This window comes from Dermochelys coriacea, chromosome 6 (genome assembly GCF_009764565.3).
Source record: "Dermochelys coriacea isolate rDerCor1 chromosome 6, rDerCor1.pri.v4, whole genome shotgun sequence".
Taxonomy (NCBI): Eukaryota; Metazoa; Chordata; order Testudines; family Dermochelyidae; genus Dermochelys; species Dermochelys coriacea.
In genome coordinates this window covers 114,320,393-114,344,657 of record NC_050073.1, presented here as the reverse complement: position 1 = coordinate 114,344,657, position 24,265 = coordinate 114,320,393, and the positions used below count along the sequence as shown (strand labels likewise).

At 43.4% G+C, this 24,265-nt stretch overlaps 2 protein-coding genes across 2 annotated transcripts in view; both read right to left on the bottom strand.

The window, feature by feature from the left end:
* WDR89 (WD repeat domain 89) overlaps positions 1–16,109 on the bottom strand; it is a 116,857-nt gene extending 100,748 nt beyond the window's left edge. The window contains exon 1 of the mRNA XM_038405832.2: positions 16,000–16,109. The gene's annotated coding sequence lies outside the window, so the exon portion shown is untranslated. The remainder of the gene's footprint in view (positions 1–15,999) is intronic.
* The window catches only part of SGPP1 (sphingosine-1-phosphate phosphatase 1), a 47,805-nt gene extending 30,786 nt beyond the window's left edge, over positions 1–17,019 (bottom strand). The window contains exon 1 of the mRNA XM_038405820.2: positions 16,000–17,019. Within this exon, the coding sequence (XP_038261748.1) occupies positions 16,000–16,713 (714 nt within the window). The 5' untranslated portion in view covers positions 16,714–17,019. The remainder of the gene's footprint in view (positions 1–15,999) is intronic.
* Between the last annotated feature and the right edge of the window lie 7,246 nt (positions 17,020–24,265).

Sequence of the window (24,265 nt, the reverse complement as noted above, 5' to 3'; positions counted from 1 at the left end):
ACTTGGTCCATAGGAGTGTCATTTCATGACATTTCAATGAGTGGGTTTTAATTTGGTAGTGCCCATCTCATCTCTGGGACCCATTTTTTACAGATGGGTAACTGAGGCACAGAGACGCTAAGGGACTAGCCCCAGATCACACAGGAAGTCCATGGCAGAGCAGGGATTGGAAACTAGGTCTGCCATACCCCAGGCGAGTGCCCAAACTGGGTGGCCACCCTTCCTCGTATGGAGATAGGCATCCTTCAAATCCATTGATATCATGCAATTCCTTTTGTTGTTGGCAGCCACAGTGGATTTTAAAGGTCTCTATACTGAATTTTGATTTCTTCATGGAACTGTTGAGATACTTGAGGTCAAGAACTGCTCTTTATGGCCTTCTGATTTGGGGGGGGGGGGAAGGGGGAAAAGAGACTAGGAACAATATGGAGTAAAGGCCTTGTTTCCTCTCTGGAGAGGGGACAGGTTTTATTGCTGCCATTCATAAGAGATCTAGTATGACTATCTGCATGAACTGATTCTTCCTCCTTAGGGAGAAGCCCTTAGACTATACCATTCTCTTTTTAAATAGGTTGAGAGAGACCATACATACAATACTGCTTGTGAAAGCATGAATGGGCAGTTACGGTATCAGATTAACAGATATGACGTATGTTTGTTTACTCTTGGGGCCTGCTGCTCCCAATAGTTTTCATGCCAGAAGGAAGGGGCTAAGAGTACTGTGACAGGGCTGGATAGTGAAGAAGACAGTCTTGCAGGTATTAAAAAAAAAAAAAAAAAAAAAAAAAAAAGGCTCAGTTAGAAAAGATGAGTTCCTGACCACAAAAGAAACAGGCACATTTATTTTTATAAGAGATACCAGGATAATTTTGACTAGTACACACTGAGGAAACTTCTGAGCTTACAGAATGGAAGTCAGGGGCAGGGTAAAAAAAAAAAAAAAAAAAAAAAAAAAAAAAAAATACAGTGGACCAACATGCCCCTTATTGCCTGCTGGTTCTTTCACATCTGAGCTGCTGTCCCCATCATGAATGCACAGCCATCTGCTTGGGTTAGAAGGTAGAGGAATGGCACAGCAACCTGCAACAAAGGCTGATAGCAACACCCAGGATATTAGGGCAACAACTCACAGTGGCAGTCGCGGATGACTGTCGGATACTTTCCTCATCTTTTAGGTGTGGCAGGAAATCCCTATCCCACTATTATACCTTCCCAGGGTGCATAAAGAGGGATATATAGGTATAGCTTGTCTACGGCATCTGCAGACCTTATCGTATTTTAGAATACTCAGTATACTCTTCCCTGAGAGTCTAGCTTGTGGGGGGAGGGGATATTTTATTTAACTTTGATTCTCCAATTCTGATTTGGTGTTGTGGCCTTCCTTCCATAAGTGGGGAGAATTTCCTTTTGTAGGGTTTCAACTATGCACACCAAGAGGAAACAATTCATGGCTATGGCCTGCTGTTTTCTGCATTGATTGTTATGCGGCACTTCAGGAAGGTGAGCACGGGAGGCATCTGCCTTGCTGCATTCCACAGATTTATGTAGCTTGAGGGAAACATTTCACTTTGTACCTCGAGGACTTATCTACATAGGACTTTTCCTATGTGGATGATGCTACAGTGCACTACGCAACTCTTAAATGTGCTGTAGCAGCATCCACAAGGAATGTTAATGCATGGTAAGCTACTGTAGTGTAGAGTCACACACTGGTTTGTCATAAAGCAAAGCCCCTTGTCGACAAGCCCTTAGAGTGCTTCCTAGAGAAATTACCTGAATCAGATTCTTCATAAGACTGAGGGGGATTGGGAGGCCCTTTTTCTTCCCCTAGAGCTTCACAGTGGGATGACTAGAGGGGTCTGAACATCTGAGACCCCTTTTTTTCCTCTAATGTCTCACTTGATGCTCTTCCTCAGACAGCAAGAGAAATTTCAGATTGAGGGTCTCCTGGAAGGCCATGGAACCTTGTGGTTACTCTCTTGTGCAGATTTCTTGCCCTAGAAAGAGGGAGTTCAAACTGAAAGGTTGTGCTGCACCGGGAACAGGTGGCGGCTTTCCAGGATCCCACATCCTGTTTTGGAGAGAGATTCCTAGACACAGTCTGAGTGTAGCGAGGCAGTGTGGTGCTCCACCACCCCGCAGAGGGAAGAACCTCCCCAGACACCAAAGTAGCTGGAACCAGTGAATCCTGCGCCCGCCCCCCAGAGGTCAAGGTGCAGGACAGGAAGTATAAAAGCCCAACCCCAGAGCTCACTTGGGCCACAGCCGCCAGAGAGGCCAGATGCCTGTGGCTTGGCTCCAGTTTGGGAGACCCCAGCAATCCACAGCCGACCCAAGGACTGGCCGGACCAGCCAATGCCTAATACCGACTGGTGCACGGAGGAGCTGCCAAGCCTACCAGTCACCAGCTACCTGGAGGAATCCATGATGCTGGAATCCTCCGAGGACACTACCCTGACTCAGGTACCCTACGAGGGGGAGTATGGAAGTTGCCCGGGGGCAGCCGACCATAGTCTGCTTGCAGCACTGCCAGAGTCAATGTCAGTGTGTTGCAGCCAGGATCCCCACTGACACAGCAGTGGGTCTTCTGCCGCTGCTAGGGCCCTGGAATGGGACGCAATGGCGTGGAAGGGCCTGCATCCCCCCTGCCACCCATCTCACGGGTGGCAGTCTCCCCCTGGTCGCTCAAAGCCAGGAGCCTGGGGTTTGCTGTTGAACTATTTGCTCAGTCCCTGCCTGAGAGCCTGAGCTTCCAACTGTTTGTTTGCTGCCCTGCCCTGACCCAGGGCCCGGACTTACCTAGAACTATTTTGCACAGTCCCTATCTGAAGGTCCCAACCCAGCAGAGAGTGTGTAGTGAGGTGGTGTGGTGCCCCACCCCACAGAGGGTGGAGTCCCCTTACACTGAGTCAACTCCATGGGCAGCAGGTTGCAACCCCAGTGACTCAAACAGAATCCTTAACCAACATACTGCACCTGGTAGATAGAACTGGTATGACACTGCTGGCAGGCAGTAACCCAAAGCCACTGCAGGGCTGGACAGAGGAGTATGCTGCAGAACATTAGGAGCAGATGGGCCAGAGGGTCCCTTATGAGACTCTCCTTTTTCCGTCTGCTCTCTGGATCTCTATCAGTAAATCCCTGCTGTCGCAGCAGCTGTCAGAAAGAGGCTGGGCAGGGCTCTAGGCCAACATTCAGGACTGTAAGCATGGGCTCCAGCAACTAGGTAGAAGGCTCCCCAGGCCTTCTGCTATTGTGTCTCAACTTACACACCCCTCACATGGTAAGGAGCTGCCACTTATGACAGTCCTAGGGCCTCTGTGTGGGTAATTTTACGGTGAGGTGCTGCCAAATGTTTCCTGGAAGCTGTCCTGCTCAGGGAGGAAGGCTGCAGGAAATGCTGTCTCAGCCTGAGCTCTTGAGAAGGGCCTGGGTCACCACAGAAGTCCATGCAGCCACTCAATCAGCAGAGGCATCTGCCAATGTGATATGGCCATGCAAAAAGCTAATGCAGTCTTGGGATGCATCAGGCGAGATATTTCCAGTAGAGATAAGGAGGTATTAGTACCGTTATACAAGGCACTGGTGAGACCTCATCTGGAATACTGTGTGCAGTTCTGGTCTCCCATGTTTAAGAAGGATGGATTCAAACTGGAACAGATACAGAGAAGGGCTACTAGGATGATCAGAGAAATGAAAAACCTGTCTTATGAAAGGAGACTCAAGGAGCTTGGCTTGTTTAGCCTAACCAAAAGAAGGCTGAGGGGAGATTGCTCTCTATAAATATATCAGAGATAAAATACCGGAGAGGAATTATTTAAGCTCAGTTCCATTGTGGACACGAGAACAAATGGATATAAACTGGCCATCAGGAAGTTTAGACTTGAAATTAGACCAAGGTTTCTAACCAACAGAGGAGTGAAGTTCTGGAACAGTCTTCCAAGGAAAGCAGTTGGGGCAAAAGACCTATCTGGCTTCAAGATTAAACTCTAAAGTTTATGGAGGAGATGGTATGATGGGATAACATGATTTTGGCAATTAATTGATCTTTAACTATTCATGGTAAATAGGCCCAATGGCCTGTGATGGGATGTTAGATGGGGTGGGATCTGAGTTACTACAGAGAATTCTTTCCTGGGTATCTGACTGGTGAATCTTGCTCACATGTTCAGGGTTCAGCTCATCGCCATATTTGGGGTCGGGAAGGAATTTTCCTCCAGGGCAGATCTCCAGAGGCCCTGGGGGTTTTTTGCCTTCCTCTGCAGCATGGGGCACGGGTCACTTGCTGGGGGATTCTCTGCACCTTGAAGTCTTTAAAAAATGATTTGAGGACTTCAATAGCTCAGACATAAGTGAGAGGTTTATTGCAGGAGTGGGTGGGTGAGATTCAGTGGACGGCATTGTGCAGGAGATCAGACTAGATGATCATAATTGTCCCTTCTGACCTTAATATCTATGGGAAAAAAAAAGGGAGACAGTGTCCAGCTTTCTCTCGCTTCTTACCCATGATGCATTCCACACGGATGAGCAAGGAAGGGAGGGACAGAAAGGGGGATCGACTCTGCTGATAAAAGCAGAGCCTCAAGAATTTCAGCAGTCTACTCCCGCACCTCCACTTCTTTATATATGTTCTGTAGCAGGTCTGCGTGCCTGCAATTTAAAGAGTATGTCTACACTGTAATTAAAACCCTGGGGCTGGCCCGTGCCAGCTGACTCGGTCTTGGACTAAGGGGCTGTTTAATTGTGGTGCAGATGTTCAGGCTCAGAATCCAAGCTCTGGGACCCTCTGCCCCTTGCAGGGTCTAGAGCCTAGGCTGCAAACCTGAGCCCAAATATCTACACCTCAGTTAAACAGCCCCTTAGTCCAAGCCTTGTAAGCCCAAGTCAGCTGGCACTGGCCAATTACAAGTTTTTAACTGCAGCGTAGACATACCCTAAAGAGGATGACAAAAACTGGTGGTTTCTCTGTGGTGGAGAGACATCTCCCTTACTGCCAGGTTTGTTCCACCTCCAAGGTTGTACATAACTGAGTCATGGATCTGTGAACCACATAACTAATAACTCATTTATAAAAAAAATTACTTCATGCTTTCCAGAGTGAGATATTATCTGATTCAAGGTATTTACAAGATACGGGTACATTTGGGAACTTGCTGGGTGCTAAGTGCCTTTGGACGCTCAGAATCTCTGGGGATCAGTCTCAAGACAAGACTCCAGAAAATAATTCAGGTAAGGAAAGCTTACGAGAAGATTTTTAGTGATGACCGGGAAGGAAGAACTGTTACACTATCTTTACAAGTGTATGAGGTGCAAACCTTATGAAGGTCATCTATAATCATTAATACAAAACATTTTTCAAGACCTTAAAGAAATCATACAGTTTGCAAAATCTCTCAATCAAGTAATATGGCAAAATATTGCACCCTTACTGTCACTAGTTTTTCGTAGACAAGCCCTGAAAATATTAACTACATATTTGTGCCAACCATACAAAGTCATGAGAATATGACAAGATGTGTAGGCAAATTTTTTTTTTTTTTTTTAAACTAAGGACTGGTCAAATGTGATCTGACTGACAATTTGAATTTAAAACAAGGTTTGCTTTGTTATACATAATGGGGCTATGGATAATTTACCAAGTAAAGAAGTTGCAATTGGTGTCAATTTATAGATACAAACTTCTATGATTATTAGTTTTACCAGTTGTTCTACCATTAGAGTCTACTAATACACACATTTGAATATATATTATTGAATGTATTTCATAAAACGTTCAAGAAAAGACTGTAAGGAGCTCATTTGCATATACAGTATATGGTCGATCTTCAATAAGGTTTTTGAGTATTTATCTGTGAATTTATAAATTAAACATGATCCTGAGAACCTGACAACTGCATCAGTTATTTCATCTGACATTACAGGGTAAATAATATGATCCTGCTGGGGAGAAATGTTTCTATTACTGAGAACTCTCTCAAATTGTGTGGCAAAGCACTAATAGCAAAGTGAAGAGTATGTAGTATATAACTTCTAGGTTCTGTAGTGGTGATACGATTTTAGTCAATTAAAATACACAGTTATTCAACTTATTTACCTTTAACTCTTGTTCTCCTGCACTGAAATTTCAAGAGGAACAAATCTAGTGTGCTCTTATGGATTTAGTAAAAGAATAAGCAAACAAATACGAAGTAAATATGTCACTCACTTTATTTGTAGTTCCCTTAAGCTAATCAAACATAACAATACAATGTTCAAAACAAGGTTACTCAATCAACATTTTAAATGGTTCAATTTATCTGGCTCACCAATTACTATGATCGATAATTAAATCATGTATCAAAATTCACAAGAATTACACTTCAATACTTTACAGGAAAGTTAAGGAAGAATGATTAGATTAAAAGGAAGGCAATCAGGCTAGGAGTCTGCTAAAGATAGAAGCCAACTCTTGCATTTGTTTTAAGGCAGTTCAACAGGTAAAATTATTTCCTTGCATCTTCCCACTGAGCTGTTCCACCTTAAATTTCTGAGAACATATAACCCACATTATATTTTATTTAGCTTATTCATCTTCCCACACAAATACATTGTCTGCATCTTCCTGACACTTTTATACAGATGCAGAAATTATTCTTAAAATCAAGCACTTTACAGCTTTGGAATAACACTTTTAACCAATATAATTTCTTACTAATTAGATAACAGATTTGGGGATTTTTAGTGTCTACCTAGGGAAAAGGACAGACAGACACACACACAATAGAATGTCAAGAGAATTCAGATATCTCTGAATTCCATACAAATGCACTCTGTCTTTTTCTTAGAGTCTCGAACATGACCAGTTTTAGGTGAGAACTAGTTCTGATGTTGCAAAAAAATTTGAGCTCCTTTTGCATGCAGGGTGATGGTTGGGCTCTTCTCTGTCTCAGTTGTGATTTCAGGCTTGGCTTAGCTGATGATCAGTCTTTAAATTTCTTCTCTGGATGACCAGTCCAGGAAAGAAAACAGGACACAACTTCAGGTGTCGTTGTTGATCTAAGAGAGAGAGTCCCCCTACTTTCCTTCTGCATGGCTAGTCTTGTAGGATTCCGTGTCCTCTTGCTCTGCCTTGGGGACCACCCTTCTGCAATTACGGTTTCACCATGTTGGCTATAGCTCAATGTGATAATCTGGTATCTCAATCTGAGGTCATAGAAGAAGAGTCCAGTCTGAAGTTGACATTTTCTTCCAACATCCATTGGTGACCACAAGTAGATGTCCTCTTCATAAGTAGAACATATGAGAAGGAGCTGGCAACAGACTAACAGAAAATGGCCCATTCTCACTTTGCTAAATATAATTAACAGTGTTAGTCCATTATCCTTTTACTCATTTCCAGTCATTTCTAGTGACCGTCAGTAAGCATGACGGGGGGGGGGGGGGGGTGGTCAAAAATGGGGCCAAGCACAAGGTGAGTGCATGGCCTATTTCAGTGCCCTTTTACCTATAGCAGGTCTGATTTCAGTATTCCTTATTAATACTAAACTTAATTTTACCAAATAAAATTATCGAAGCCTAAACTCAGACCTGGCCAAAGTTTCCTACAGATATATGGAGAATCAACCATATTTCAAAATGTACTGTAGATGTAGAGGCTGTCACGATTAAAGTTTTAGCTTAGCTCTTCTTCACACACAGATATAGAAAGGATTACTACCTTTAATGTGCCTTGATTCAACTGGGATGAAAATATCCCATAGGTTATTACATGTTATTACCTTTTGCAGAAAAGCAAGGTAATGCTATCTTTGGGAAAAGCAATTAAAATTTGTTTTAAGCTTACCAAAGATTCCCAATTGTCTATTTTATTAATCTGTCTTTTTTAAACACAGGCTGTATAAGAGCAAGAACAAAAAGTTAAGCCAATAACCTTGATGAGTACGATGAGCATAGTTTTGTTTCCTTATTTGCTAATGACCAGAAACGAAATAAGTCAATTCCCAGCAGCCAGTCTGTTATTGTACAATTTAAATTCTCACACTAGCTGCTACACAGTCTATCCAAACAGTGGTTGTACACAAAAACATTTACACAATTTACAAGCAAAGTATTGCAATATTTGCTAACAGCCCTGTTTTGGGCAGGGGGGGTTTGAATCCCAAATGAAAGCACAGGGAGTTACATGCATGAATACCTATATAATCAAGATAACTCTGACAGTACATATGCCATCTTCATTTTTAAGCACCCCCCTATTTCCTCCTTCTCCTCATCTTCATGCAAATTCTATGCAGACTTTTACACCTGGAACTTTCTTCCTGACCTTTTCTGGCTAGTATAAATATTTTTTTTAAAAAAATTAAGCTTTTATTAAATGATCAATACATATGCACTAACCAAGACATCCATATTATCTTATTGTTGTAAATCTTGTTCTCCCCCCTCACATTTCTCACTGGACACCAAACTAAAATGTGACATGATTTGATTCTCATTAAAGTCCATGGAAAGACACTGACTTAATAAAATAAAAACAAACAAAAACAACCACTCAACCACCCTTATTAGCTTACGTTAAAGGTCTTCAGCATAACAAATACAGATGACAATAAATATTTGTTTTCTGGGCAAGGTAACAGGCAACACAGAATTAAACAGATATGAATGTTCAGCCATCACATATTTTAACAATCCAAATCTATTTGCTTCATTCCAAAAATCTCACTGAACAGCCAAAACAAATTGGAACAGATTTAAAAAAATCTCAATGAATAACTTTAGCTCGTGTAGTTTACATTTTTATATTAAACAACTGAAGAGCTTGCTATGTAGCCATATGTATAAAGGAGTCAGGATTATCAATTTATACATACACTAATTCAAACCTGCCTAATTCAAACCTGCCTAATGTTTATAGGTGCTAATGAAAGATGGTATATTATGCAAATAGCCTGAACAAAATTAACTGAGAACTAATCAATTTAATATTCACACAATTATATTTTCTTCATGTTAAGTGAATTGTTCCTCTCAATAATAAGTGTGACTAGATAAGAGTTTTTTTTAAGTGAGTCATTTATAATGACTCAAACCAAAGTGAGTAATAACTAAAGCTCTTCATGGCTAGATCCTGTCAGTACAGTAGAGCAGCTTTGGCCTTACCCAGCCATGGGAAGATTCCCTCTCTATAGGTAGAGTTGTTCTGAGATGGTCTAGAGAAGCTGCAAAATCTCTTTCTAGAGCAGAGGGAATAACCCAGTCTCGCATAGGCACCACTTTCCTGAAACAGCCCTTTAGGTCTATTGGCCACCAACATAAATTAGCAAAATCCACAGGCTGCTCTAGTTTACAGTAAATTGTGCTTCCCCAATCTGACATCAAGGTAGCTAAAAATCACCTTTGCAGCAGCCCTCCACAGCTGTGCAGAGTCTGATAAATCTGAAATGTGACACATGAAAATACCAAGCTTTGAAAGTTTATTTTGTTTTTGTACAGATCAAACTCATTCTAATAGAAAATATTTTCTAAAATCAGGAAAACAAGTACTTGTTTTCAAGCACTCTCTAAAGTTCTTGAAAATTTTATCAGATGTCTGGTAATTGTTTACATCATACAGTGCTTTTATATTACCTCTTACCCCCACGGAACTTTATAATATTTAAAATATTGAAGATTAGAGAGTGCCTATATTTTCTTTACTGTGGTAAAATCATATATTTAGAAAAAGGTGTGTGAACGTGGATCTTGATAGGAACAAGAGAATACATCTTTAAAAAAAATATCATCCATGGCACCCTTATTTCCAGTTAATCAGTTTTCTGTACAATTTTCATCATCTATTGTATTAATATCCACAATAGCGTTTCTAAATTTCCATGGACAGATTGCATCTGCTTTGTGTTTCAAAGGCACCAAGTAAAATTATAAAGTCTGTGGGTTTTTCCACCTTAGTAAACAATTTAATAAAATGAAGGAATTTTGTCAACATAATCCTGTATAGCTGAAATAGAGAGCTCATTAGTCAAGTTTCTATATAGCTTCAAAAGAAGTAACAATTAAAAAGTCATATTACAATGAGGACAGAACAATTAAGTATTATCAAAACAGTTTTTTTTTCTTGCTGCTAAAAGATCAATACTGTTCTTTTGGAAACAAGAATCCTTCAAGGTCTCTGGTTGTGCAAAAGAATTCAAGAAATATGATAAAATGTGGGGTATTTGCAGACCATAGATTAGGGCTCCATATATCACACTCTAGGTAGAGATCTTTGAGTCCTGGCAATAACATACCAAAAGAGAATACTACACTTTTCAGCTATTACACACAAAAGATGGGGACTACTACTACTGCAGTCCCCCGTTGCTCAAAGCTCTCCCAAGCGGTAATTAAATTAAAACTGCCCGATTCCTGTCAATCCACTATTGCCAGAGTAGTAACGGGAACCAGTGTTATGTCCCACCCTTACTTTATGGGTAACTATAGGTATGTCTACACTACAAAATTAGGTCGGTTTTATAGAAGTCAATTTTTAGAATTCGATTGTAGATCGTCAATTGTGTATATCCACTCTAAGCACATTAATTTGGCGGAGTGCGTCCTCACTACCATGGCTAGCATAGACTTTCGGAGCGGTGTACTGTGGGTAGCTATCCCACAGTTCCCACCGCCCATTGGAATTCTAGGTTAAGCTCCCAATGCCTGATGGGGCAAAAACATTTGTTGTGGGTGGTTTGGGGTACAGGTAGTCAGTCGCCCCTCCCTCCATGAAAGCAACGGCAGACAATTGTTTTGCACCTTTTTTCCTGGGTTACCTGTGCAGACGCCATACCATGGCAAGCATGGAGCCTGCTCAGCTCACCATCACTGCTGCTGTTGTGAGCAAGTCTCCTGTAGGGAGCTGCTGTGATCCAAGTAGCCAATGCAATCATTTAGGTTCTGTTATCAAGAGCAGTGACTGAAATGTGTGGGCCTTTTTAGATTTTAGGTGCATCATATTCCTGTCCTTTGTCGCTAGTGAAGAAGTCTTGCAGCTGTACATTCCAGTCCAGTTGGCACTGTAACACCCCAGAGCACTTCTGTGGTTGACACATGAAACAGCTCCAGGGCTCTTGCTCTTTTGTCTTGGCAGAGGAACTTTTCCCTACCAGGACCTCCAAGCATTCGACACAGAAGCACCTGCAGCAGCTGGCATTGCTACACAGCAGCAGCTCCTGGGTGCCTTCGCAGCAGATGGTGCAGTAGGATTGCTAGCCATCCTCGTCCATGGTGTACAGCTTCACCGCTTCTGCTGCAACTCTGTTCTCCTGCCACTCTGCAGCAGACAGTGCAATAGGACTGGTAGCTGTCCTCATCGGACATGTAGCTTGGCCGGGGGTTTGGGGAACGTCTTCCCTGCCCGGTTCCTAGCAACCTTCAGGGCATGGTGTACGGCTCCACCACTTTCGATGCAACTCTGCTCTCCTGAGAGCTGGAGGCTTCTACCTCAGGTTGCTCTCCCAGCCAGCAGAACCGCACAGTCACTCCTACCCCTTGCTCCCATGGCTCGTGAAGCCTGATAATAGTAAGGAACAGTTCAACTATAGGCTGAGCAAGTGCAGAATGGTGGTAAAATGTGTCTTTGGACGTTTAAAAGCTCGCTGGTGCTGTTGGTCAGACTTCAGCACAACCAACATTCCCATTGTTATTGCTGCTTGCTATGTGCTCCATAATATCTGTGAGAGTAAGGGGGAAGACGTTTATAGCAGGGTGGGAGGTTGATGCAAATTGCCTGGTGTCTGATTTTCAGCAGCCAGACACCAGGGCAATTAGAAGAGCACGGTGCGCTGGGCATCAGAGAGGCTTTGAAAACCAGTTTCATGACTGGCCAAGCTTCGGTGTGACAGTTGTGCACGTTTCTCCTTGATGCAAACCCGCCCCCTTTGTTGATTTTAATTCCCTGTAAGCCAACTACCCTCCCCGCTTCGAAATAAAGTAACTATTGTTTTGAAACCATGCATTCTTTCTTTATTAATTAAAAAAAAAAAAAAGAGAACGGACAAGGTGCCCGGGTGGGCTGGGGGAGGAAGGAAGGACAAGGCTACATTGCTTATTGTAGCCACACTAAAAATCATTCTGTTGCTTGGGCCATCCTCTGGAGTGAAGTGGCTGGGTGCCCAGAGCCTCCTCCACCCTGCGTTCTTGGGCCTCTGGATGAGGAGGCTATGGAACATGGGGAAGAGGTTATACAGTGGATGCAGCGGGGGGTCTGTGCTCGTTGGCTTTCCTGCTCCCCCAACAGACGCTTCATCACGTCCTGCCTTCACTCTTCACGCTCACTTAATTCTTTCCTGGACTCTACCACTGAATACCTCCATGCATTAAGCTGTGCCCTATCACTGTGGGAGGTCTGCATGAGCTCAGAAAACATGTTATTGCAAGTGCATTTTTTTTTTTTGCCTTCTAATCTGCAATAACATCAGGGACGGAGATGATAGGAGGAGCGTAGAAACATTCTACACTCTACGATTCTGGGGGGACTGCATGGTCACCTGTGCTGCTGAGTTCACCACGCTGACCAAACAGGAAATGAAATTCAAAAGTTGCCGGGGCTTTTCCTGTGTACCTGGTTAGTGCATCAGAGTTCAAAGTGCTGTCCAAAGCGGTCACAATGGAGCACTCTGGGATAGCTCCCAGAGGCCAATACCGTTGATTTGCGTCCGCACTACCCTAAATTCGACCCAGCAAGGTCCATTTTACCACTACACCCCTCATTGGGGAGGAGTACAGAAGTCAGTTTTAAGAGCCCTTTAGGTTGACGGAACGGAGTTTGTTGTGCGGACACAGTCTTTAAATTGACCCAACGCGACTAAATCCGACCTAACCCCGTAGTGTAGACCAGGGCTATGTGGAACAGCAGAGGTATTAGAGTTGCCTTCCTGAATCCAAGGACAGACAATAGTGTATCAGTTTATATTTGATTCACATTTAGAATGTTTCTTATGGCAACAGGAATTTTCTTTTTAAATTAAATTAAAGCTTCAACTCCGTAGAAGTTAATGCCTTAGGCCATTTTATTCATAAAGGATTTACCAAGCTCTACTTATTTGTTAAAGTAACAAAATTCCATTAAGATCAGCATTCTATGAATGCAAAAGAACTGCACCTGGTGGAAGGTAGCAGCTAGAAGAGTAGTTTTTATGTATTGGCATAAAAAAATACCTATACAAAAAAGTAGTACTTCAAAAATATTTTTAAAACTATTAACTTTCTTATATTGAAGAATAAAAGGCATCTCTGCAGAGTTGTTCGCTACAATATACACTAATTTTGCCCAATCCAGCACAACTGAAGTCAAAAGGAGTTTTGCCATTGCCCTTGATGGAAGCAGGATGTGACCCTTAGTGAGAATATTCTGCAAGGTTTTTTAAAACAAGTAGGGTTTTTCAAAGACAAGATGATTGAGGTAATATCTTTTATTGGACCAATTTATATTACCTCACTCACCATGTGCCTTTGAAGTCCTGGGACCAAGCGGCTACATCATCACTGCAAACAAGATGAGTTTTCAGGAGAGATTTAGTTTAATGGTTTCATGTCACTAATCTAATTTTAAATATTCCTTTGGAAATATTAGCTTGGGAAGTTAGTGCTAAAAATTCATTTTATTTAAAAAGTTTAGTCATAATACATAATGCAACAAAATCCATCAACAGAGCACTTCATTACTATACAAGAGACATGAATTCAAACTTTTAGCAGAGTCTGGAATTATTATGAATGCAGTACATCCAATTGTACAGTAGAGAGAGAACTTCTAAACTGCTTCATAGCAAATCCTTATAGCCAGCACTCATGAGCAGCACAAATAAACTTCAAAAGGAGAAAACATTGCCATCCTCCTTGGTTAGATGTCAAGCTACAATAAAAGGCCTAGTATAAAACAATAAGCACAAAGAGTCAGAGCTGAGGTTCTTAAGATTCTCAATATCTAGGCCCAATCACAGAGATCCACTCCACATAAATCAAACTCCTCTCCCCCAACAAAGAATAAAAATATATTTAAAAGTGTCAATGAAACTACTTAAATGTTACTGCCCAAAGTTTTATGTGAAGTCCAGCACATTTATTCACAGCATCAATTTTCTATAAAGTTTCTGAAGCATCCTCGTCTGACTGGTCATACTTCTTCAGATGACAGATACTATCCTGAACATATTTTAGTTTCAGTGTGCTCTACTATTCAAGCAAATAATTTCACATGAAATTAAGTTTTTCATAGAATTAAGAAATGGCAAAGCAATCCATTTAAAAGATGCTGGTTTATTGAAAAAGGTCAAGCTTGGTTCTACTCTGAATAGTGACAACAAATCAAACCAAAGCATGGGTCCCATGTTTGTCATCACTTGAGCTTTCATAACAAGTGTAGTTAGTTTTACCAGTAAAAATATTATTTCTCTGATTGCCAAGGCTGCAAAGTCACTCTGACAATCAAGCTTGGCTCTGCTTCCCACACATCGCTACCAGCATTGCCTTCATAGGGTTTTCACGGATATAACTGACTTGCATTAGTAACATATACAGTGTAATTGTAGTCTTGTCGGTCCCACCTTGCATTTAGCTGTGATGGTCAGAGTACCTTTCCCAGACCTGAAAAAGAACTCTATGTGGCTCAAAAGCTTGTCTCTCTCACCAACAGAAGTTGGTCCAATAAAATATATTATTTCACCCACATTGTCTCTCTGGCATTAGTAAGTTATTCTGTTAAGAATATATAGAAAGTAATACAACTCAGATTATTCTCAGACTGTCAGCTCTCCAGTGCTAATGGGGTCAAAGGCAATAAAACATTTTTCTGTCACTAAAGTAAGCAACTGTGACTGAATACACGTTGCTGAATAAGGTCCATTTTAAGAGTACCTCTTTATAGTGAAACTATAAACAATCAGTGACTAATAACTAAATATATATGCTATGACAGTAAACAGCCAATGATCATTAACAGCACTGACTGAAAAGATAAGGGTTCTTTAGTCACTAAGCTGAAAGTATCTCATAGCAATTTGCTGAAAAGCAGTACAGACAGCAGTTTGAAAATGCTAAACATGTTGCAAGTAGAAATCAACCCCTTTAACATAAACTGGACATAGGAGATCTGTATCCTCCGAATACATAGCTGTTACTTAATATGCAGTGCATTGAAACTTATGTCTATAACACTTGCTATCAAAGAATGATAAAAAAAAAAAAAAAAAAAAAAACACCAAAAACTCTTGTGCTCACCTGCCCCTGCAAGTGGTGCAAGAGAACTCAAGGAGCATGTATTCATAGAGAATTTTCTAGCAATATGTTCAACAGCAAAAATTTCAGAAATAGGTACTGCAACTGAAAACATGACATGATCTAATTATCCCTAGAGTACAACAATTTATCATTTACATTGACCTTGCTGATTTAAGATGCAACATACCTGAGATTAAGATTTAGGTGAGAGAAGGGCAAACCTGAGTCAGAAGTCAGTTCCTGATAAAAATTAGTACTTCTATAGTTGTGCAGCACTTTCAGGATTATTTACATCTTCAACACACAGATAAGAGATGATTAAACTAAAAGGAGATGCCAAGGACAAGTGATAAATCAAAAGCAAAAGTAAGATTATCACTGAACTCTAAAGTTCCTGTTGCTTGGTCAGTTAATGAAATCAATCAGCCTGCCAAAAGATCAGATTCTAGTACAAAGTTTGCCCAAACCACTTGAGGCTACAAAAGTCTCACAAGAACAGGGGCCAGACAGAGGTTTAGAGCACACAGTGCACATTGTTACTATTCAAATAAAAACTGGAAATACTAGAAGTCTCTCTCCTGATACTTAAACACTTACCTGGATGACCCCCCCTCCCCCCAAAGGTTCAGTTCACATTCATTTTTAAGAACAGATTACTGGGGGGAGGAGGGAACAGGTTTTGTATTTTAGCCAAACAGTTCACCCCTCCCATTAAGGCAGTGGAGTGCATATCTTGCAATGAAAAAGAGGGGCGCGCATTACCTGCCACCTGCCGTAGCTGAGCAGGACGAGCGCCAGAGGGATGGCAGTGCCCGACATGGCGTGGGTGGAGGGCATGCTGTACTCGGAGTTGTAGAAGACCTCCAGCTTCACCACGGGAGGGGAGGCAGGCCGTGGCCAGCGGATCACATCCTTGGTGCACTGGCCCAGGTACATAACCCAGACCCAGACGATGATGAGCCTCCTGCCCACCCAGGCGTCCAGGTTCCAGATGCAGAAGGGGAAGAAGAGGATGTAGAAGAGCTCGTTGCCCAGCTCCGTGCCCAGGTTGAACAGGTAATAGAGGAAGGGGTTGCGGATGGCGATCTCCTGGCAGGCGGCTTCCCCGGTCAGGGAGTTGCGGCGCGGCTGCCTCCTCCCCCAGATCTGCTGGGGCTCCTTCCCTTCCTGCTGCTGCGGGGGTCCCTCCCCGCCGGCTCCCCCGGGGATCGCCCCGTTCCCCAGCCCCTTCGGGTGCCGCTTCTCCCCGCCAGCGGCGGCTCTGAGCCGGGGCCACCCATCGCCTTCTCCGCCGCCGTTCACGGCGGGGCAGCTGCCGTTAGCTAACGGCCCCGGCTCCCCGCTCTCCTCAGCGAGGGGCGGGGAGGCGGCCCAGCCCGGAGGCCCCTCCACCCCGCAGAGCCGCTGGAAGTCGGCCACTTTCTGCGGGTCCTGCAGGTAGGCAGCGAGCCGGGCCAGGCGCTGGAGCAGAGCCATGCTGGGAGCCGGGCGCTGCGGGGAGTCTCTCGCGGGAGAGGTGAGGCGGGGTCTCTCTGAGGAGGGGGGGGGACTACGCCGGCGGGGGCGGCCTGCGTGGGGAGCGGGTTAAGCCTCTACCCGACACTAGGAACCCGCCCGGCCGTTGCTCCTTCCCGCTACGCAGCAGCCGCTCCGGCCCGTCGGCCACGCTCCCCGCGGCCGCCTGTGACCGTCCTGACTCAGCCGAGCCCGGCTGCCACGCGCCCGCGCCCGCGCCCCCGCCGGTCGCGCGCTCCCGCCCACGGGGCCTGCGCAAACCTCGGCTTGACAGGGAAGAGCACCCGCAGCCCGCAAGCCGGCTCTGTCGTCCGCGTGGAAGGCCCTCCTGATTGGCTGTGTCCCGTCCGGCTCCGCCTTCTAGGAGAAAGTGCGACCAATCACAACTTCGTTCCGAGCGTCGGAGCGGCCAATGAACTCTGCCGGCTTCATCCTTGCGCGAGTGTCACGTGGAGATGCCCACAAAAGCTCAAGGGTGGAGGGTGCGTATTGGGCAGAGGAACTTGAGCCTCTCGGTAGGCAGGAGATGGGCCCCCTCTCCCCCCCCCCCCCGATCTCCATCACCTAGCCGGGGTAGGGAGAAAAGCGCTGCCCCGCCACACCGTCTCCATCACCCAGTATGGAGGGATGAAGAAAAGGAGGACTTGTGGCACCTTAGAGACTAACAAATTTATTAGAGCATAAGCTTTCGTGAGCTACAGCTCACTTCATCGGATGCATTCAGTGGGAAATACAGTGGGGAGATTTATATACATAGAGAACATGAAACAATGGGTGTTACCATACACACTGTAACCAGAGTGATCACTTAAGGTGAGCTATTACCAGCAGGAGAGCGGGGTGGGGGGGGAACCTTTTGTAGTGATAATCAAGGTGGGCCATTTCCAGCAGTTGACGTCTGAGGAATAGTGGAAGGGGGGGGATAAACATGGGGAAATAGTTTTATTTTGTGTAGTGACCCATCCACTCCCAGTCTCTATTCAAGCCTAAGTTAATTGTATCCAGTTTGCAAACTAATTCCAATTCAGCAGTCTCTCGTTGGAGTCTGTTTTTGAAGTTTTTTTGTTGAAGAATAGCCACTGTTAGGTCTGTAATCGATGACCAGCGAGATTGAAGTGTTCTCTGACTGGTTTTTGAATGTTATAATTCTTGACGTCTGATTTGTGTCCATTCATTCTTTTACATAGAGACTGTCCAGTTTGGCCAATGTACATGGCAGAGGGGCATTGCTGGCACATGATGGCATATATCACATTGGTAGATGCGCAGGTGAACGAGCCTCTGATAGTGTGGCTGATGTGATTAGGCCCTATGATGGTATCCCCGGAATAGATATGTGGACAGAGTTGGCAACGGGCTTTGTTGCAAGGATAGGTTCCTGGGTTAGTGGTTCTGTTGTGTGGTGTGTGGTTGCTGGTAAGTATTTGCTTCAGGTTGGGGGGCTGTCTGTAAGCAAGGACTGGCCTGTCTCCCAAGATCTGTGAGAATGATGGGTCGTCCTTCAGCATAGATCCTTGATGCTGCATTGGAAAGGTTTTAGTTGGGGGCTGAAGGTGATGGCTAGTGGCGTTCTGTTGTTTTCTTTGTTGGGCCTGTCCTGTAGTAGGTGACTTCTGGGTACTCTTCTGGCTCTGTCAATCTGTTTCTTCACTTCAGCAGGTGGGTATTGTAGTTGTAAGAATGCTTGATAGAGATCTTGTAGGTGTTTGTCTCTGTCTGAGGGGTTGGAGCAAATGCGGTTGTATCGTGGAGCTTGGTTGTAGACAATGGATCATGTGGTGTGGTCTGGATGAAAGCTGGAGGCATGTATGTAGAATAGCGGTCAGTAGGTTTCCGGTATAGGGTGGTGTTTATGTGAGCAATCTGAAGTATTAAAATTAACCATATCTCTCTACAAGAAAGTCATCACTCATGAATTCCAATGATTACTTCTGCAATAGGAACTTACAGAAATTCAGCTGTCTTTAGCAAAATATATAATGAACCAATGTAGCACTTTATTTAGATAAGGTCCAATGATTATCTTACTCTACAGGAAGCAAAGAAAATAGGCAGTTTTGAAAGAATGAGAAGAGAATGCGAATGAGAAAAAAGAATAGACAGTTTTAGAATCATAGAATATCAGGGTTGGAAGGGACCTCAGGAGGTTGTCTAGTCCAACCCCCTGCTCAGAGCAGGACCAATCCCCAACTAAATCATCCCAGCGAGGGCTTTGTCAAGCCTGACCTTAAAAACCTCAAAGGAAGGAGATTCCACCACCTCCCCAGTAAACCATTCCAGTGCTTCACCATTTTGTCCATATGTCTCCTGATCACTATGCTGTGAACTTTACACACTGCAATAAAGAGGGATGATGCTAACTGCTACAATCCCCAGATACTAAATCTGGTCTGAATAATGCAATTATTCTTGAAACAAGTTTCTATGGAAACTTTTTTTGTGAAAAATGCAGATTAATATCTCACTAATTTGTGCTGAACTTGCCAAATTGTTTCAGATGGAAAAAAAGAGCAAAACAAAAAGAAAATTCTGACAAAATAGAAATGATTTGTTTTGACATTTTCAAAATGACTTTTTATTTCAAAATTTCCTTCCATTTTATTTGTAAAAAAATTTAAAATTTAAAGTGAAACAAAATGTTTTATTTTGGGTCAAATGAAACGTTTATTTCAGCCCAAACAAATTTTTCTTTTACTTTTCAGTTCACCAAAAAATTTTCATTTCAGGTCAACCTGAAACAATTTTTTTCAATTTTTCACTGCTGCCAACAAACCAAAAAATCAATTATTTGCACAACTCTATTTACAGTTTCACATTTTTCTTGCGTACATTGTTCGCTTTTATTAAATTTTTCCTAAATGACTGGTGTGCTATAGAATTGTGAAACTTTTCAGTCAGGGCATTACTGTTTGTACACTATTAAAATGCTGTAGTATGATAAGTATGATCAGGAAAGTTCATTGGCTATGTCAAAAATCTGACTTTGCTGGCTAAACCAGATAGGCCAAAAACTGATGTTCCAAATAACATGAATTTGATGAGCTCCAAGAAGCAGCAAAACCAAAAGGTCAAAACTTGTTAAAACAGTGAATACTTTACTTCAGAATCTGAAGATCATTGTCAAGGCCTCTTCTTATTTTTCAGAAGTTTTCACTTGCACCTGGTCTTGGGAATGCAAAGAACTTTAATGACCAGCCAGTTATATACAGATGTGAGGCACAAATTGTTATTTTCAGTATAACAAATACAAAAAGAAAAAAAAAGAAATGAAGACAAATAATGAATGCGCCTATATTGGAGTAGTTCTCTCCGTCAAATCACTACAGTAATCTTGCTTCCTCATCCCCGTCCAGGTGCCTATATTTCCTCCATAAGGCATGCATTAAACGACTTAAATCCTGATGCCAAGGAGCTACTTGACCTCTAGCTCACACCTAACACTTAGTGAGCTTCTCAAACTATATTCCCTGACCTATCTTGTCTGCAGGACCTGATCAGGTAGGTGTGCTCTGAGCATGCCTACTGGATTAGACCCCACAGGTAAGATAGATGGGGTGGGGTTGTCCCCATATATCCTACAGCCCAGTGGTTAGAGCATTCACTCGACCCATTGGATTGGGATAGTGGGGACCAGGAATTAAATCTCTAAACCCTAACTTTACTGTGAATTGCTTAAACTCATGCCTACTACACTGTGGCGCATTGACAGACATTACTATGTCAGGTCTATCATGTCTAGCAAAGCTAGATTTGATGTAAAGCTATCTAATAAAGCTATCTCAGGGAAGTGAGAATAGTAGTCTAGGACAAGTACATAGTTTTTTCCAGTCAGTGCAAACAATCTATGCTTACTTTGCTCCGGGAAGCCAATTTTTTGTGTGCCACCAACATGGGCTCTTTTGCTTGACTTGGCTTGTATTTTTGGCCTATGCAGCAAGCAATGACAGCTTCTTCAATGTGACACTTTTGTCTTCAAATTAACAGTGTCTTGCCCTTCTCTTAGATTTTTCAGTCCCTAAATGACCTTCATGTATCCTTTTAAACATATTTTTCTATTAATAACTTAGGCATCACCATCCAGGTATCTTTAAACAAAACCCTATCTAGGACTGAGAGCTCCCCTCTCAATTTGTATTAGGGTCTGGGAATATGCTGTCCTGGCCTCCCTGTGCTAATAGCCTTAATGACTTACTGCAAGTTCTCATCCTGAGCTGTTGCTCTGACAATCACAGCTTACATTTTGTCTGAGACTGCACAGGGTTTTTTAAATCAAATTGGCTTGTGCAATGTATAGCTCTGGACTTTGCTCCACTTCATATTTGTCAAATGCTCTAGAAAGTGTGTCTGTGTGGATGATGTGAGAAATTTCCTTATTATTTGTATAAAAAATACACATAACTCAGTTTCCCCACTCACTTTGGTATTGTTACCTGCTGGGATTGAAGAGGTTAATTTATTTTCTGAGAGAGAGGACTGGGTAGGAGTCATATATGCAGCAGGCATATCATTTGGCATGAATAGATTATCAAGAACTGTTAACATATGTGTGTAAATACTTGGAGATACAATGGAAGCTAAATGATTGGATATTAAGTTTTAAAGATGTATGCAATGTTGTTATAGTCATGTGGGTCCAAGGATATTAGAGAGACAAAGTGAGTGAGGTAATACCTTGGACCAACTTCTGTTGATGAGAGAGACAAGTTTTCGAGCTTATACTGACCTGTTCTTCAGGTCTGGGAAACTTACTCAGAGTGTTACAGCTAATGGTCCCTTGAAATATATGTTAACTATTATTATATACATATCATTATATAATATATATATAATATGTTAAATATGTGTTAACTATATGTGTTACTTATGCTAGGGGTTCTCACAACAAATTTTTGGGTGGCCTCAGAGTGAGGCCACCAACTCTTGCTGGTGGCCACTCTGACAATTCTCCCTAAAATACTTAATTAACTTTAAGGAAAAAAATATGCACATATACATGTTCAAATCATTGTAATCTATTTATGTAGGTTGCTTTTTTTGCAGACTCAATAATTAAAATTAATGTACAGTTGTCTCTATTCTTTACTGGTCCTGAACAGAATAGAAACACCAATAAGGTGCTTTGCATATTTTGCTTTTTTGATTGCTTAGCTAGTAAATCTGCTACTGTGAAAAGTGACATTTGTATATTTGTTCATATCATTTTTCACAGGAGACTTGCTAGCTAGCTGGGAGGCTGTGAATGATATTAACAATATCACTTTTCACAGCAGACTTACTCAGCCCTGGCAAGTGGATAGGGGGCCCAGGGGAGATGGGAGGCAGCGGGGTCAGAGATGATGAGGGGTTGAGCCCAGGGTGGGAGCCTGGAGTCCTGCTGCATGGCTGGGGACTGGAAGAGGCAGCGGGGGTTAGGGGTGACATGCGGGAGAGGGGGGTCAGCCCAGAGCTGGACCTGAAGCTCTGCAGCTGAGGGATGGGGCTTGCCACCATGTGGCCAGAGCCTGCTGCCCACCACCCCAGAGTTGAAGCCTGAAGCCCCAGCCCCGTCACCCCCAGGAAGATGGGGAACTCATGCTGGCCACCGGCTCCTACAGTGTTTGTGGCTCCTGAAGGGGACATGGCCAACCCCTGCTGGTGGCCCCAGGGGAGGGGCTGCTGCTTTGCCCTGCCCCCGCATCACTGCTCAGGAGGCTGTGGCCACAAGAAAAGCCCCTGGTTGCTGCATTTGAGAAATGCTGTTCCATCTTGCATTTAGCTGTGATACTCTGAGAAAGTTTCCCAGACCTGAAGAAGAGGTCAATGTAAGCTCGAAAGCTTGTCTGACTCATCAACAGAAGTTGGTCCAACAAAAAATATTACCTCACCCGCCTTGTCTCATTAACTTTAAAGACTGCCAGCGAAGGGAGATAAAATATGTGAAAACGGCAACGTGAAACCAAGAGCAGCTGGGGTTCAGTAGGCTGTGGCCCAGTGCAGGGACAGGTGGAATCCTGGACTCTTAGGATGACAGAGACAGATAATGCTGCCAACATGGACATGTATATAAACTTTGCTTTTCCATTCTAACCTAGGGATCCTTATGTACTGTATTCCAGTTGACTAATAAATGCTGGCTTGTTTTGAAAAGGCTGTCCTGGGTCACACAAACATTTGCTGGTCATGTGGCTCCCAAGAAGGTAAGTCTCCAACACAGGTCTGAATTCATTTGGACCACTGGAGGCACCACTGTGAGAACAGAGATGCTGAAGCCAAAGACCCAGTCTCAGAGTTATGAAGCTGTGGGATTCTCCCTGCAAAAAGTAGAGGCATAGGGCTTGTGTTCCCTGTAAGCTGTGTGCTTGGGCGGCTGCCCAGGAGAGATTCAAGTGCCATGCAGTTGATTAGCAGAGCTACACACATCCAGCCAGCAGCATGTGTTCAGGTGCCCCTCCCCATCCCCACTGCTTTGTAGCCACATTGCTTCTGTAGCTGCTCCCAGGACCTTCCTGCTGGCTGTGCAGAGCAGGGGGGTGGGGTAAGCAGGGTTGCTGATGTCAGGGTGTCCCCGTCCCCCATCCCAGCCCCTGTACCCCATCTCTGCAGAGCAGGGTAGAGGGGACAGGGTTCAGGACTTGCAGCAGCGCTGAGGTCTGAACAAGCCTTCAGGTGAGTGGATGCCTTAAAGAGACAGCACATGGCCTCTCAGAGATTTCCCCAGCAGTCAGAACACACAATCTCTGTCTCTGTCTGTCTGTCTGTCTGTCTGTCTCTCTCTCTCTCTCTCTCTCACACACACACACACACACACACACACACACACACACACACTCTGTCTCTCCCCCTCCCCTTTGCCCATGAACCCCATCTCCACAGAGCAGGGGAGGGGGAACATGGTTCCAGGAGAAGGATAGCTTACAGTGAGTGCCTTAAAGAGACAGTAGACGGACGTCTCTCAGAAACTTCCCCAGCGAGCCAGCACACACACAGTCTTTATGTCACACACACACACACACACACACACACAGAGTCTCTGTATGTGACACATACTGTGTCACACACACCATAGTCTCTGTGTCTCACACACACAGAGTGCCTGTGTCACATACCTCCCAACACTGTTGTTGTTGTTGTTGTTACTTCTTGGTGCTTCCTGCAATGCACATATATTCTCTGTAATTTTATTCTTTCAAAGTGTATTATTTTAGTTTTTTGACTGGTCTGTGTATTTCATAATATTTATTTCTCTCTTACACTTGCATTTAATTCTTTGAGTAGTGAGGTCTAAAATGCCTAACCTATCCTGGCTGGAGTCATTATCCCTATTGGTAACTTTTAAAAAATATATATTATATCTAGGGTTTTTGTCTCTACTGGTGGCGCACATCCGCACATACCTTGGTGCACATAACAAAATTTATTTCACACATGGGTGGAAAAAGTTAGCGGGAACATTGCATAGGGCCTGTCTCTAAAGGGGTATGCTCTCAGAGGGACTGCATAATGGTCAGAGGCATAGCACACTCTGTGGATGCCT